Source organism: Oncorhynchus mykiss, chromosome 3 (genome assembly GCF_057628025.1).
Source record: "Oncorhynchus mykiss isolate SJ-2025 chromosome 3, ASM5762802v1, whole genome shotgun sequence".
Classification (NCBI taxonomy): Eukaryota; Metazoa; Chordata; class Actinopteri; order Salmoniformes; family Salmonidae; genus Oncorhynchus; species Oncorhynchus mykiss.
In genome coordinates, this window is record NC_143024.1 from 29,006,055 (window position 1) to 29,022,500 (window position 16,446).

Genomic DNA, 16,446 nt, shown 5'->3' on the forward strand with positions numbered 1-16,446 from the left:
GTGTTTTGCAACAAGTGTGAGGTTAACAATGTGCTTATAGTTGTGCAAATATGGGCTGATGTTTTGCTTCTTGAGTATAAGGTTTTGCTAATAGTGTACTACTTTTAATTTTAGTGTGTAAGCAATCCAAAAACAATGTCTCCTGCAGTGTATACGGCACTGAACCTGAGAAACTCAGAAGATTATCTTCACCTCAATCTGCTACAAATGCGGAAGTTGGGTAGCTCGTATCGTTGATTGGTTTGGAGCTATTCCTTTGGCTTAGCTCAATTTCAAAAGTGCAGCCAAAGTATTTGAAAGCAAACTGATACTATTTGAACCCAGGTGTGCGCTCCAGCTGTGTGCGTCAGAGCGGTGTGGTGCTGAGAGTCAGTGAGTGGGATCAGAGTGCCTCTAAACGGGTCTCTTTGAAGGCTGTTGTCTGCCTGGGCTGTGATGTGTCTGTCAGACCTCTTCCCTTCCCTGCCTCATCCGCCCTTCCGATGTGCTGTGCTCCTCTCCCTCTCTGATGTGCCTCACAAAGACACTGACATTCACACGGCAGCCTAATCTCCCCTCCACCTCTCCTCCTCTTCTCTCCTCTCCTTCACTTCAAAGAGCATGAGAACTCTCCACATCAATAATGTAGGCTGTTTCTATCTGACACCTCAACCAGATTGTGGATTTGAGCATGTCCCCTTGTCTCCTTGTGCACCCCTTCATACCCCTCCCCCACAGTCCCTGTCTGTCCACTGCTGCCACCAACCCCCCCTATTCCCTCTGGTGCCTCACTATGCCCCCCCCCCCCCTAGAGCAAGAGACATGTGTGCCATCCCACCCCATCTGTGTTCAAATGTACCCCCTCCCCTCTGCTCCCTCAGCCCAACCTGTATCTTCCCTCTGCTCAGCTCTATGCCCTCATAGGGGAGGAGACTCCTTGTGTGTAACTGGATCAGCTTCATCTGCTCTTGCCCTTGTGTGTGTGTGTGTGTGTGTGTGTGTGTGCTCGACAGGCAGACAAGCAAAGTCCCCTGGATTAGCCCTGTCTGTCACCTCTAATGGTCTGGGGCCATGTTGATAGGGGTACCTATAGGGCTGCCTGCCTGACTTAATGGAGGGACTTATAGTCAGCCAACCAAGTCCATGTATGTATGCCAGGGAAGTTGTTGCTATGCTGAATCAACATGATCTAGGGCTTCAAATATGTCTTAACCTCCCCTATTCTATTTCCTGTCTCATTTACCAACAAGTTGTTCTAATGTGGCAGCAGCATCATTGTCTAGCCTTACCTCTTCTTTACCAGCCTCTTGCATGTGCTGTCTCTCTTGCTCTGTGTGTTTGATGTGATATCATTATATCTCACTGGAGAGATGGGGTTCAGTGAGAGACGAGGCTAGGAGCTGGTGTGTGTAGCCCCTGTTATTTGGCCAAGGTTACCCCTCGCTAGATCGATCCCACTGTTCTCCTCTGTCCTCTGGGGTGAATACTAAAGCTTTGGTGCTTTAAGGGGAGCTCAATCAGATGACAGATCGGGTTTCAAATTGCTTTTGTTCCTTGGTTGAGGTTATTTCAGAAGAAACAGCCTCTGATTGTAGATACATTATGTGTGTGTGTGTGTGTGTGTGTGTGTGTGTGTGTGTGTGTGTGTAGCTACATCGCTCAATGAGATCTTGTTCTCTATAACAGTTGAATAGATTGAGAAAAAACCTTTTTGTCCCATTTTGTGGTATAGTGATTTTGTCCTCAGGTGCTGTATGGCCTGAGAGGGACAGGAGAAAGTTATCCTGACCCTGTCACAGAGATTCTGGCTGTCACACAGATTGGAGTATATTACCAATCCCATTACCACAGTAGTGGAACGTCTGTCAGGGCCAAGAGGTGAGACAGCTAAACATTGATGTCCCAAATAACAACCTATTTCCTATATAGTGCACTACTTCTGACCACTCCAGAGCCCTCTGGGCCCTGGTCTAAAGTAGTGCACTATATAGAGAATAGGGTGTCATCTGGGACAGAGTCTGAGATAGAGCAGAAGGAAAGTCAAGCTAAAGTCACTGAGACAGTTCAACTGTAATGTGTCGTATTAACACCCAGTCAAATCACTCTGAGCTCGAGGCACATTCATAGTAAACGCAGTGTTTCCGATTCTGCACCAAGTGTATCTCTCTCTCTCTCTCGCGCTCTCTCTCGCGCTCTATCTCACTCCCCCCCCCTCTCTCTCTCTCTCTCTCTCTGTCTGTTTTATCAACCATTAGAGAGCTATAGTGGTCTTTACTATGTGCTCACGCTCAGTAAATTGTCTCTAATGGTGCAGAAGAGTGGATTGACTGAAGAGGATTACTTACCAGTCAGTAGGCCTGGCTTGCTGTGCTAACTGTGTTGTGTGTAGACTGCTGGATCGTATCTGGTTGGGTTTGACCACAGAGCCAGTGTTAGTGGTGGTGGTGGTGTTCGTAGTGTTAATGGTAGTGGTGGTGGTAGTGTTAATGGTAGTGTTAATGTTGGTGGTCATGTTGGTGGGGGTAGTGTTAGTGTGGTAGTGTTAGTGGTGGTGTTGGGGATGCTGGTGGTGGTAGTGTCGGTGGTAGTGGTTGTGTTGGTGGTAGTGTTGGTGGTGGAGTTGGTGGTGGTAGTGTTAGTGGTGGTGGTAGTGGTAATGTTGGTGGTCATGTTGGTGGGGGTAGTGTTAGTGTGGTAGTGTTAGTGGTGGTGTTGGGGATGCTGGTGGTGGTAGTGTCGGTGGTAGTGGTTGTGTTGGTGGTAGTGTTGGTGGTGGAGTTGGTGGTGGTAGTGTTAGTGGTAGTGTTAGTGGTGGTGTTAGTGGTGGTAGTGTTAGTGTTAATGGTAGTGGTGGTGGTGGTAGTGGTAGTGGTAGTATTAGTGGTGGTAGTGTAAGTGTTAATGGTAGTGGTGGTAGTGGTAGGGGTGGTGTTAGTGTTGTTGGTGGTAGTGGTGGTAGGTGTAGTGGTAGTAGTGATATTGGTGGTGCTGGTAGTGGTGGTGGTAATGTTAGTGGTGGTATTGTTAGTGGTAGTGGTCGTGGGGGTGGTAGTGTTAGTAGTAGTGGTGATGGTGGTGGTGGTGGTAGTGTTAGTGTTAATGGTGGTGGTAGTGGTGGTCGTACTGATAGTGTTAGTGTTAGTGTTAATGGTAGTAGTGGTAGTGGTAGTGTTAGTAGTAGTGGTGGTGGTGGTGTTAGTGGTGGTAGTGTTAGTGTTAATGGTAGTGGTGGTGCTGGTAGTGGTAGTGGTGGTAGTGGTAGTGTTAGTAGTAGTGGTGGTGGTGGTGTTAGTGTTAATGGTAGTGGTGGTGGTAGTGGTAGTGTTAGTGTTGGTGTTAATGGTGGTGGTCGTATTGTTGGTGTTAGTGTTAATGGTAGTGGTTGTAGTGGTGGTGGTGGTAGTGGTGGTTGTAGTGGTATGGGTGGTGTTAGTGGTGGTGGTCGTGGGGGTGGTTGCGGTGTAGTGGTAGTGTTGGTAGTGGCGGTGTTGGTGGTAATGTTAGTGGTGGTTGTGGTGGTTGTGGTGGTAGTGGTGGTGGTGGTGGTAGTGTTGGTAGTGGCGGTGTTGGTGGTGGTGGTAGTGGTGGTGTTGATAGTGTTAGTGGCGGTGGTGGGGTAGTTGTAGTGTTGGTGGTAGTGGTGGTGGTATTGGTAGTGGTGGTGGTAGTGCTAGGTAGTGGTAGTTGTAGTGTTGGTGGTGGTGGTAGTGTTTGTGGTGGTGTTAGTGGTGGTGGTAGTGGTAGTGGTGGTGGTAGTTGTAGTGGTAGTGGTGGTAGTGGTAGTGGTAGTGGTAGTGTTAGTAGTAGTGGTGGTGGGTGGTGGTAGTGTTAGTGTTAATGGTAGTGGTGGTGGTGGTAGTGTTAGTAGTAGTGGTGGTGGTGGTGGTAGTGTTAGTGTTAATGGTAGTGGTGGTGTAGTGGTAGTGTTGGTGTTAATGGTAGTGGTGGTAGTGGTGCTGGTAGTGGTAGGGTGGTGGTGTGTGTGTTGGTGGTGGTGGTAGTTTGTAGTGGTGTTAGTGGTGGTGGTGGTAATTTAGTGGGTGTGGTGTGGTGGGTGGTGTGTGGTGGTGGTTGGTGGTAGAGGGAGATACCCCCCCCCCCCCCGAACCGGGGCTCAAGAAGCCCCGGGGGAGGTGGGGGGGTAGTGTTGGTAGTGGTGGTGTTGATAGTGTTAGTGGTAGTATTAGTGGTTGTGGTGGTGTTAGTGGTGGTGGTGGTGTTAGTGATAGTGGTAGTGGTGGTGGTGGTGGTAGTGCTAGTGGTAGTGTTGGTGGTGGTAGTGTTGATAGTGGTAGTGGTAGTGTTCGTGGTAGTTGTAGTGTTGATGGTAGTGGTGGTGGTGGTGTTGTTAGTGTTAGTGGTAGTGTTAGTGGTAGTGTTGGTGGTGGTTTTGCTAATGGTAGTGGTGGTGGTCATGGTGGTGGTGTTAGTGGTAGTGTTAGTGATTGTGTTGGTGGTGGTGGTAGTGGTGGATGTGGCGTTATCGTTAGCGGTGGTGTTAGTGGTGGTGGTGGTGTTAGTGATAGTGGTAGTGGTGGTGGTGGTGGTAGTGCTAGTGGTAGTGTTGGTGGTGGTAGTGGTGGGGGTGGTGGTGTTGGTGGTGGTGGTAGTGATAGTGGTAGTGTTGGTGGTGGTAGTGGTGGTTTTGGTAGTAGTAGTGGCAGTAGTAGTGGTAGTAGTAGTGGTAGTAGTAGTGGTAGTAGTAGTGGTAGTAGTAGTGGTGGTAGTAGTAGTGGTAGTAGTGGTGGTAGTAGTAGTGGTAGTAGTGGTAGTAGTAGTAGTAGTAGTGGCAGTAGTAGTGGTAGTAGTAGTGGTAGTAGTGGTAGTAGTAGTGGTAGTAGTGGTAGTAGTAGTGGTAGTAGTAGTGGTAGTAGTAGTGGTAGTAGTAGTGGTAGTAGTAGTGGTGGTAGTAGTGGTGGTAGTAGTGGTGGTAGTAGTAGTGGTGGTAGTAGTGGTAGTAGTAGTAGTAGTGGTAGTAGTAGTGGTGGTAGTAATGGTAGTAGTAGTGGTAGTAGTAGTGGTAGTAGTGGTAGTAGTGGTAGTAGTGGTAGTAGTAGTGGTGGTAGTAGTGGTGGTAGTAGTGGTAGTAGTAGTGGTGGTAGTAGTAGTAGTGGTAGTAGTATTGGTAGTAGTAGTGGTAGTAGTAGTAGTGGTGTAGTAGTAGTGGTAGTAGTAGTGGTGTAGTAGTGGTAGTAGTAGTGTTGTGTAGGTAGTAGTAGTGGTAGTAGTGGTGGTAGTAGTAGTGGTAGTAGTAGTGGTAGTAGTAGTGGTAGTAGTGGTAGTAGTAGTAGTAGTGGTAGTAGTAGTGGTGGTAGTAGTGGTGGTAGTAGTGGTAGTGGTGGTAGTAGTAGTGTTGTAGTGGTAGTAGTAGTGGTAGTAGTAGTGGTAGTAGTAGTGGTAGTAGTAGTGGTAGTAGTGGTAGTAGTAGTAGTAGTAGTGGTAGTAGTAGTGGTAGTAGTAGTGGTGATAGTAGTGGTAGTAGTAGTAGTAGTGGTAGTAGTAGTGGTGGTAGTAGTGGTAGTAGTAGTGGTAGTAGTAGTGGTAGTAGTAGTGGTAGTAGTATTGGTAGTAGTAGTGCTAGTAGTAGTAGTGGTAGTAGTAGTGGTAGTAGTAGTGGTAGTAGTGGTGGTAGTAGTGGTAGTAGTATGGTAGTGGTAGTAGTAGTAGTGGTAGTAGTGGTGGTAGTAGTGGTAGTAGTAGTGGTAGTACTAGTGGTAGTAGTAGTGGTAGTAGTAGTGGTAGTGTTAATGTATAACTTTTTTACTTTGATCTCTTACTTTTTAGTGTTGATGGTAGTGGTGGTGGTGGTGTTGTTAGTGTTAGTGGTAGTGTTAGTGGTAGTGTTGGTGGTGGTTTTGCTAATGGTAGTGGTGGTGGTCATGGTGGTGGTGTTAGTGGTAGTGTTAGTGATTGTGTTGGTGGTGGTGGTAGTGGTGGATGTGGCGTTATCGTTAGCGGTGGTGTTAGTGGTGGTGGTGGTGTTAGTGATAGTGGTAGTGTTGGTGGTGGTAGTGGTGGTGGTGGTGGTAGTGCTAGTGGTAGTGTTGGTGGTGGTAGTGGTGGGGGTGGTGGTGTTGGTGGTGGTGGTAGTGATAGTGGTAGTGTTGGTGGTGGTAGTGGTGGTTTTGGTAGTGGTAGTAGTAGTGGCAGTAGTAGTGGTAGTAGTAGTGGTAGTAGTAGTGGTAGTAGTAGTGGTAGTAGTAGTAGTGGTGGTGTAGTAGTGGTGGTAGTAGTAGTGGTAGTAGTGGTAGTAGTAGTAGTAGTAGTGGCAGTAGTAGTGGTAGTAGTAGTGTTAGTAGTAGTGGTAGTGTGGTAGTAGTAGTGGTAGTAGTGGTAGTAGTAGTGGTAGTAGTAGTGGTAGTAGTAGTGGTAGTAGTAGTGGTGGTAGTAGTGGTGGTAGTAGTGGTGGTAGTAGTGGTAGTAGTAGTGGTAGTAGTAGTGGTAGTAGTAGTAGTAGTGGTAGTAGTGGTGGTAGTAGTAGTGGTAGTAGTAGTAGTAGTAGTGGTAGTAGTGGTAGTAGAGTAGTGGTGTAGTAGTGGTGGTAGTAGTGGTGGTAGTAGTGGTAGTGGTGGTAGTAGTAGTAGTAGTAGTGGTAGTAGTAGTGGTAGTAGTAGTGGTAGTAGTAGTGGTAGTAGTAGTGGTAGTAGTGGTAGTAGTAGTAGTAGTGGTGGTAGTAGTGGTGGTAGTAGTGGTGGTAGTAGTGGTAGTAGTAGTGGTGGTAGTAGTGGTAGTAGTAGTAGTAGTGGTAGTAGTAGTGGTGGTAGTAGTGGTAGTAGTAGTGGTAGTAGTAGTGGTAGTGGTAGTAGTATTGGTGGTAGTAGTGCTAGTAGTAGTAGTGGTAGTAGTAGTGGTAGTAGTAGTGGTAGTAGTAGTGGTAGTAGTAGTGGTAGTAGTAGTAGTAGTGGTGGTAGTAGTGGTAGTAGTAGTGGTAGTAGTAGTGGTAGTACTAGTGGTAGTAGTAGTGGTAGTAGTGTGGTAGTAGTAGTGGTAGTAGTAGTGGTAGTAGTAGTAGTAGTGGTAGTAGTAGTGGTAGTAGTGGTAGTAGTAGTGGTAGTAGTAGTGGTAGTAGTAGTGGTAGTAGTAGTGGTGGTAGTAGTGGTGGTAGTAGTGGTGGTAGTAGTGGTAGTAGTAGTGGTGGTAGTAGTGGTAGTAGTAGTAGTAGTGGTAGTAGTGGTGGTAGTAATGGTAGTAGTAGTGGTAGTAGTAGTGGTAGTGGTAGTAGTGGTAGTAGTAGTGGTGGTAGTAGTGGTGGTAGTAGGTGGTAGTAGTAGTAGTAGTAGTGGTAGTAGTAGTGGTAGTAGTAGTGGTAGTAGTAGTGGTAGTAGTATTGGTAGTAGTAGTGGTAGTGGTAGTAGTAGTAGTGGTTAGTATAGTGGTAGTAGTAGTAGTAGTGGTAGTAGTAGTGGTAGTAGTGGTGGTAGTAGTAGTGGTAGTAGTAGTGGTAGTAGTAGTGGTAGTAGTGGTAGTAGTAGTAGTAGTGGTAGTAGTAGTGGTGGTAGTAGTGGTGGTAGTAGTGGTAGTGGTGGTAGTAGTAGTGGTAGTAGTAGTGGTAGTAGTAGTGGAGTAGTAGTGGTAGTAGTAGTGGTAGTAGTGGTAGTAGTAGTAGTAGTGGTAGTAGTAGTGGTAGTAGTAGTGGTAGTAGTAGTGGTGATAGTAGTGGTAGTAGTAGTAGTAGTGGTAGTAGTAGTGGTGGTAGTAGTGGTAGTAGTAGTGGTAGTAGTAGTGGTAGTAGTTGTGGTAGTAGTATTGGTAGTAGTAGTGCTAGTAGTAGTAGTGGTAGTAGTAGTGGTAGTAGTGGTGGTAGTAGTGGTAGTAGTAATGGTAGTGGTAGTAGTAGTGGTAGTAGTAGTGGTAGTAGTGGTGGTAGTAGTGGTAGTAGTAGTGGTAGTAGTAGTGGTAGTACTAGTGGTAGTAGTAGTGGTAGTAGTAGTGGTAGTGTTAATGTATAACTTTTCTTTACTTTGATCTCTTACTTTTTAGTGTTGATGGTAGTGGTGGTGGTGGTGTTGTTAGTGTTAGTGGTAGTGTTAGTGGTAGTGTTGGTGGTGGTTTTGCTAATGGTAGTGGTGGTGGTCATGGTGGTGGTGTTAGTGGTAGTGTTAGTGATTGTGTTGGTGGTGGTGGTAGTGGTGGATGTGGCGTTATCGTTAGCGGTGGTGTTAGTGGTGGTGGTGGTGTTAGTGATAGTGGTAGTGTTGGTGGTGGTAGTGGTGGTGGTGGTGGTAGTGCTAGTGGTAGTGTTGGTGGTGGTAGTGGTGGGGGTGGTGGTGTTGGTGGTGGTGGTAGTGATAGTGGTAGTGTTTGTGGTGGTAGTGGTGGTTTTGGTAGTGGTAGTAGTAGTGGCAGTAGTAGTGGTAGTAGTAGTGGTAGTAGTAGTGGTAGTAGTAGTGGTAGTAGTAGTAGTGGTGGTAGTAGTAGTGGTGGTAGTAGTAGTGGTAGTAGTGGTAGTAGTAGTAGTAGTAGTGGCAGTAGTAGTGGTAGTAGTAGTGGTAGTAGTAGTGGTAGTAGTGGTAGTAGTAGTGGTAGTAGTGGTAGTAGTAGTGGTAGTAGTAGTGGTAGTAGTAGTGGTAGTAGTAGTGGTGGTAGTAGTGGTGGTAGTAGTGGTGGTAGTAGTGGTAGTAGTAGTGGTAGTAGTAGTAGTAGTAGTGGTAGTAGTAGTGGTAGTAGTGGTGGTAGTAGTAGTGGTAGTAGTAGTGGTAGTAGTAGTGGTAGTAGTAGTGGTAGTAGTAGTGGTAGTAGTAGTAGTAGTGGTAGTAGTAGTGGTGGTAGTAGTGGTGGTAGTAGTGGTAGTGGTGGTAGTAGTAGTAGTAGTAGTGGTAGTAGTAGTGGTAGTAGTAGTGGTAGTAGTAGTGGTAGTAGTAGTGGTAGTAGTGGTAGTAGTAGTAGTAGTGGTGGTAGTAGTGGTGGTAGTAGTGGTGGTAGTAGTGGTAGTAGTAGTGGTGGTAGTAGTGGTAGTAGTAGTAGTAGTGGTAGTAGTAGTGGTGGTAGTAGTGGTAGTAGTAGTGGTAGTAGTAGTGGTAGTGGTAGTAGTATTGGTGGTAGTAGTGCTAGTAGTAGTAGTAGTGGTAGTAGTAGTGGTAGTAGTAGTAGTGGTGGTGGGATGGTGATAGTGGTGGTAGTAGTGGTGGTAGTAGTGGTAGTAGTAGTGGTATAGTAGTGGTAGTAGTAGTAGTAGTAGTAGTATGTAGTAGTGGTGGTAGTAGTGTGTAGTAGTGGTAGTAGTAGTGGTAGTAGTAGTGGTAGTAGTAGTAGTAGTGGTGGTAGTAGTGGTGGTAGTAGTGGTAGTAGTAGTGGTAGTAGTAGTGGTAGTAGTAGTAGTAGTGGTAGTAGTAGTGGTAGTAGTAGTGGTAGTAGTAGTGGTAGTAGTGGTGGTAGTAGTAGTGGTAGTAGTAGTGGTAGTAGTAGTGGTAGTAGTAGTGGTAGTAGTAGTGGTGGTAGTAGTGGTAGTAGTAGTGGTAGTAGTAGTAGTAGTGGTGGTAGTAGTGGTAGTAGTGGTGGTAGTAGTGGTAGTAGTAGTGTAGTAGTAGTGGTAGTACTAGTGGTAGTAGTGGTGGTAGTAGTGGTAGTAGTAGTGGTGGTAGTAGTGGTGGTAGTAGTGGTAGTAGTAGTGGTAGTAGTAGTGGTAGTACTAGTGGTAGTAGTAGTGGTAGTAGTAGTGGTAGTACTAGTGGTAGTAGTGGTGGTAGTAGTGGTAGTAGTAGTGGTGGTAGTAGTGGTGGTAGTAGTGGTAGTAGTAGTGGTAGTAGTAGTGGTAGTACTAGTGGTAGTAGTAGTGGTAGTAGTAGTGGTAGTACTAGTGGTGTAGTAGTGGTAGTAGTAGTGGTAGTGTTAATGTATAACTTTTCTTTACTTTGATCTCTTACTTTCCTTTTAGTCCCTTCATTTACTGTGACAGTGTGTAATATCTACATTCTACACACTAGAACCAGAAAGACAGAGTCTCTGGCTACAGAAACATTAGTGGTAGTAGTGGTAAGGCTGTGTCCCCTTTCAGCCCTGGTCAAAATGAATGGGGTGCCATTTGGGACGCAGGCTAGTGTTAGTGTTTGGTAGGGATGCCCCCTGCTTCTCCTCTGAAGCCAGTCAGACAGTCAGTCAGACAGTCCTGAGTGGCAGGCTGTGGCTGCCTGAGTTGATTTCCGTCCTGAAGGCTGTGTGTTACCAGAACAAACACAGCACTACACACACACACCGAGCCGCACCTTACAGCGCTGCCTGACAGTGACAAGAGATCAGAGGGGAAATCAACCAACACACCCAGACTGGCCAGCAGAGGACAGAGAGAGATAGATAGAGGGAGAAAGAAAGAAAGAAAGAAAGAAAGAAAGAAAGAAAGAAAGAAAGAAAGAAAGAAAGAAAGAAAGAAAGAAAGAAAGAAAGAAAGAAAGAAAGAAAGAAAGAAAGAAAGAAAGAAAGAAAGAAAGAAAGAAAGAAAGAGCAGGACTTAGGTAGGGAGTGGAATTGTGTGTGTGTATCAGCCCAAAATGAATGAAAGGTTGGCATAGTTCATTTGTGATGTATTAGCATGTTGGTGTTGCTGTGGAGATGTGTCATGTTTCCGTGGCAATGATAAAGCTGCCGTGGCCGGTGTCATGGTGTGGGTGGCCACGGTGAGCGATGCTGTGTGTGTGGCTGTAATTAAGGTAGTGAGTGTTTCCCTACAGGGCTGAGGGGGTGACGGAGAGGGGACAGCTAATTTTACTCTGTGCCTCAGGGAGGCGGCTGGACCGGGGGGTGGGGATCACTCTTTGTGTGTGACTGCGGTCAGGGGTTTGGCACACACACACACACATACACACACACAATCCAATCCTCATCCCTGTCTCTCCATGTCATGGTACACTGCTGCCCTCTGCTGGGGTTGACTGTAAATACATGAGCACATTGACTAGGCTGTATGTTTTGGCTCATCCCCCCTCTGACACTGTGGTTGGGACTAGAGTATATGCAGCTTGTGTTTCAGCCTCTGCCTTCTATCCCAAGTCCCAACCCTACACTTCAAATACCCCCTATCTCTCTCTCCTCTCTCTCTCTCTCTCTCTCTCTCTCTCTCGCTCTCTTTCTCTCCCTAACCAAACACCCACCCACCCACCTTTCTCTATCTCTCTCTCATGCTCTAACACTCACTCACTCCTCACCCACCCATCTCTCTCTCTCTCTCTCTCTCTCTCTCTCTCTCTCTCTCTCTCTCTCTCTCTCTCTCTCTCTCTCTCTCTCTCTCTCTCTCTCTCTCTCTCTCTCTCTTTCTCTCTTCTCTCTTCTCTCTTCTCTCTCTTCTCTCTTCTCTCTCTCTCTCTCTCTCTCTCTCTCTCTCTCTCTCTCTCTCTCCCTAACCAAACACCCACCTATCTCTATCTCTCTCTCATGCTCTAACACTCACTCACTCCCCACCCACCCATCTCTCTCTCTCTCTCTCTCTCTCTCTCTCTCTCTCCCTAACCAACCACCCACCCACCTCTCTCTCTCCCTCTCATGCTCATGCGAGACTTTGAGATCAAGGTTGTTTTTCTACTTACCCAGAGTCAGACAAACTTATGGATCCCATGTGTATGTCTCTGCATGCAGTTTGGAGATGATTGAAGTTTAAACATTGTTAGTTTAGTGTAATTGTTGAGAGAGTCCCGGTACAGTAGCCAGCTCCTCTCACAAACAGGGAAATAGACCTTCTAATGACTCTAAAGCTGGGTGGTTGGTCATTGTCTTTCAAAGCTATACACATTAATCAATATTTTATACATTTGTTAGTTTTACTAATATTTTAACAATATTCTAACTTCATTCGTCTCCAAACTGCACACAGAGACATACAAGTGGCATCAATAAGTTTGTCTGACTCTGGGTAAGTAGAAAAACAAACAAAATCTTGAAATCTTAACCCAGTCTGTGTGAGTGAGGTGTGTTTTTGCTCCTCTGAGTGTGTACACCTCGCCTATGTGTGTTTGTGTGTGTGTGTGTGTGTGTTTGTGTGTGTGTGTGTTTGTTTGATTCAGTGTCTCTGCTTGACACCCAAGGTCAACAAAAGGCTTTTCTCTAGCACACACACACACACACACACACACACACACACAATTATCTCAGCACAACACTGACCTTCACTTCTTGGATGTGATCTTGGTGTAAACACACTGTAGGATAATAAGGGTTAGCAGGTTACCATGTCTGTGACTGTGTGACTAATTGACCACATTTACATACACACCAATATCCCATCATTATTCGGGATACTCAAGTGTTCTGCTTTTGAGTTGACGTATATAAACATCATATCCTGTTTACAATAACCCGAAAAAGCTTGTATCCCAGTTATGAAAAACCTGGAGAATTGAACCTTTATTTAACTAGGCAAGTAGGTTAAGAACATATTCTTATTTACAGTGACGGCCTACCACGGCCAAACCCTAACCCAAATTACGCTGGGCCAAATGTGCGTCGCCCAATGGGACTCCCAATCACAGCCGGTTGTGATTATGCCTGGAATCAAACCAGGGTATGCAGTGATGCCTCTAGCACTGAGATGCAGTGCCTTAGACCACTGTGCCACTTGGGAGCCAAGACAGGGTACTGTGACGTGTAGACATCCAATTTACTATTGTTTCTGTGGTCTGTGCTCAGTTTCACATATCATGGGTGTTGTGGGATGATGTTTTCATAATTCTTACATTTGGTAGGCCGTGTCAACTATAGTTTGACACGAGCAGCTTCTCTTTTGCCATAACTTGTTACTCCAGAAGACTAAATGAAGTGGTGCTGACCAGAATAATGTCCTACATTGATAGAAGGAATGCATTAGTAATCTAGTTAACACCGGTAAAGTTGTCTGTTTCATTTAGGGACTGGGGAGAAAACGGAATAACTCCAAAACAGTGAAAAGATTGGTCCTGTGCAAAATGTCCAAATGTCATCAGTTTGACCTGTTTTAAGGAAATGAAAAGCTGAGAAAATGACAAAACACATTTCTGATAAGACTTCAGTTCATCTTGAGTGCATACTGTATGTGGTCGAAACAGCAAGATATCATTTTTCTCCACTCCTGTTCCAGAGACATATTATGTGTAATTTCTCTGAAAGAAATGCATAATTCTGCAGGAGATAATATTTTTTATTTTGCATAGAAATTTGAAGGGGGTGGCCAGCAGAGATAGGTGAGATGGGCTGAGGGAAGCTGAGGGTTGGGATGTGGAATTGGAGACAAGTGGGAGTGGAGTTGATGGGCGGGGGGGGGGGGGGGGGGGGGGTAGAATGGCAGTCACAGATCAAATTCAAAACAATGAAGTCAAAATAAAACATAACAAAAAGTAAATTTGAATGACACTGAAGGCCAGAGTATGTAACAGTTAATTCTGGGTTGCCTGAGGCTGATGCCGTGCAGGTGTTTGTACACATGCAATATACACACACTCCCAAATGCACCTATGTGCACATACACGGACACACACATGTAAATAGTGCCATATATGCACTCAACATATTCAGTTGGCCTCGCTGTTATGATTTTTGTTGTCCATGATGTCTTTTGTTTTTTGCGTAGTTGTTTTCTGCTTTCCTTTGCTTTTCTATTTGTTTTGTTCATTTTGTTGAGGGGGGGGGGGTCTTAGGGGTGGGGAATGGAGTGATTGTACTTATTTATACATTTTCTCTCAGGGTGGGTGGTAGTGGGGGGGGGGGTCTTGGATGTTTGAGGGGCAGCTCTTGGGGAACTGTGCGGTGAGGGTCGTGGATGTTTGAGGGGCAGCTCTTGGGGAACTGTGCGGTGAGGGTCGTGGATGTTTGAGGGGCAGCTCTTGGGGAACTGTGCGGTGAGGGTCTTGGATGTTTGAGGGGCAGCTCTTGGGGAACTGTGCGGTGAGGGTCGTGGATGTTTGAGGGGCAGCTCTTGGGGAACTGTGCGGTGAGGGTCGTGGATGTTTGAGGGGCAGCTCTTGGGGAACTGTGCGGTGAGGGTCGTGGATGTTTGAGGGGCAGATCTTGGAGGGCTGGTGGGAGATCAACATGTCAACATGCCCTTGAGCACGGCGTTGACCCTGGTTGTTTCTGTGTGTCGCTCTGGATGGAGGCTGTTAGATGACTCATGTGATGTAGTTGTTGAGCGGCTTCACTGCAAGTATATTGTATGTTTTAAATATTCAGTTAAAAAATAGATTTTAAAAATGTAATTATATTATGCTGCATATGAGAGGTTATAGACCTACAGTCAGTGTTCGTATTTCAGTTACTATACCATTTAACCCATATGAGGAATGAGGAATATTCTGTTTATTCATAGATACAGGGATACTCATGAGCAGGATATCAAAGATGCATGTAAACAGCTTATCACGAATACGACCTTAAGTGGGATATAACCTACTACCCGGGTACTGTGCGCATGTAAATGTGGTCATTGTTTAGGACTTTAGTGATTCAGAGGTTCCTCTTTGGTCATAGAAATGAAACGTTTTCTCTGTGAGACGATCTCATCTTTTCCTTTCTCTGTGGCCCAACTTTGTTGTTGAAATATGAATGTGTTGATATGGACACTGCGTGTGTTTGTCTGATGCATTTCTTCTCCCTCTCTTATTCTTTCTCCTTCTGTCTCCCTCCTTCTTTCAGGTCCTAGGCACCCCCTGTGAGGATACCTGGCCAGGGGTCCACTCTCTGCCCCACTTCAAACCAGGTGAAGAACACATACACCAACACACACACACCCTAGGTCCAACAGTCAGAATCAGACGTTGACTCCAGTTCTACTTTGTAAACCTAGGAGGCATGCCTCTGTAGTTCACACAGCTCAGGCAGGCCTGTGGGCCAGCCGTACCATCGCGGTGCCATCCCTGTGCCAGACTAGAGCTACTGCTGCTGCCCTCTGGGAGCTCATTAGAGACAGACTGGACGGTGCTCGCAGATTAGTGTTGGCATGCTGGAACACACAGAGAGATAGAGGGGGAATTAGAGGAGTGACAGAGAGAGGAGGATGGAGGGAGAAGAAGAGGGACAGAGAGAGCAGGGGTACCATGATGTGAGTGGTGTGTCTAGCTGTATCTCCTGTGACCAATTACAGAGGAACTGGGGTGTGAAACACACACACACACAAACACATACACCTAATCTCATGTCCTGTGGCCATGGCTGTGGTTGGCCATAGTTCTATGTTGTCCTGCTGCCGTGGGCAGCTATGTGAGCAACACACACTGTTCTGTCCTGCTGCTCCTCTCATCCAGACAGGCCTGGCTTCAGTGTACCAGATCAGTGTATGATCTCTGCATGACAATAGGTACACATAATACACCATTTTATTATCAGCAATTGAGGCAGTTGCCTGATCAAATGTCCAATGCAAGACCACCTCCCTCTCTTAATAAGTGTCTCTCCAAACTGCCTGTTTCCTCTGTAAGGCGAACAATCTTTTGACTGAATCCCGGGATAGAGAAAACCTTTTATTTTCTTATTTGTGCTCTAAATGGATGCTCAATGTCACAATGATCTAATCTTAACAGCCGTTTCAACCCTCTCATTGTCACCATCACTCAACCACAAAGTGATCATTAGCACGTAACAGATGGAGCTGTGAAAATGATTTATCAGAAGTTAACACTCTGGGTGTAGTTATATCTTCCCACCACCAGAGGACAGTGTTGAAATTAACACTCTGGGTGTTGTTATATCTTTCCACCACCAGAGGACAGTGTTGAAATTATCACTCTGGGTGTAGTTATATCTTCCCACCACCAGAGGACAGTGTTGAAATTATCACTCTGGGTGTAGTTATATCTTCCCACCACCAGAGGACAGTGTTATCTCACTCTATCCCTCTGAATATATCCTACCTCTCTGACCATGTTTTAGTCTTCCTCCTGAACTGTAATCAGTTTCCAGACATTAAATCAAACACAGAGGTGGTATCAGCACGTTGATATGATTCTTTACATTCTCAGCGTTACTTTCAATAATTCACAGCCATGTTTACAGCCCTGGTTTATTTTCACTCTGGTGTTCGCAGCACAACCGTTTAGGTTTGAAACGTAGACAGCCATGACACTTAGCCTGACCTAGGGCCTTGGTGCTTTACGATGGGCTGGAGGATATTTAGTATAACCACAGTACATCAGACACTCGAGAAAGACAGAAGTAATCTGGATATCAAAACAACTCTCCCTCATATATGTCTAATCCCTGACTCTGGAACAGTCTTACCATCTCTCTATCCTCCCCACTCAATAACTCCTTACCTCAAACTGTAGATATTCCGTGTCTCTCTGCCCCTCTGTCTAGTAGTGGAACAGTGGCTACTCTCTCTCTCCCTTCTCCCCCTCTCCCTAACCCGTGGTTGGCTGTCTAGCTGTCTCTCTGCCCCCCTTCCCCCAGTCTAGTCCTGGAGGTTGGCAGTTACAGTGTTAGTCTGAAAACTGAGGTCTCCACACAGAGGTTTTGGATGAGGGAGTTGAGCTGTCAGAGGGTAACACACACAGTTCGTACACATTTACTCACACA

At 45.9% G+C, this 16,446-nt stretch overlaps 1 protein-coding gene across 2 annotated transcripts in view; it reads left to right on the forward strand.

Moving 5' to 3' along the window:
* LOC110503753 (cyclin-dependent kinase 14) overlaps positions 1-16,446 on the forward strand; it is a 215,632-nt gene that overhangs the window by 125,880 nt on the left and 73,306 nt on the right. For both annotated transcript variants that reach the window (XM_036970578.2, XM_036970579.2), the window contains one exon: positions 14,569-14,632. In XM_036970578.2, coding sequence (XP_036826473.1) covers positions 14,569-14,632 — 64 coding nt within the window. The remainder of the gene's footprint in view (positions 1-14,568; positions 14,633-16,446) is intronic.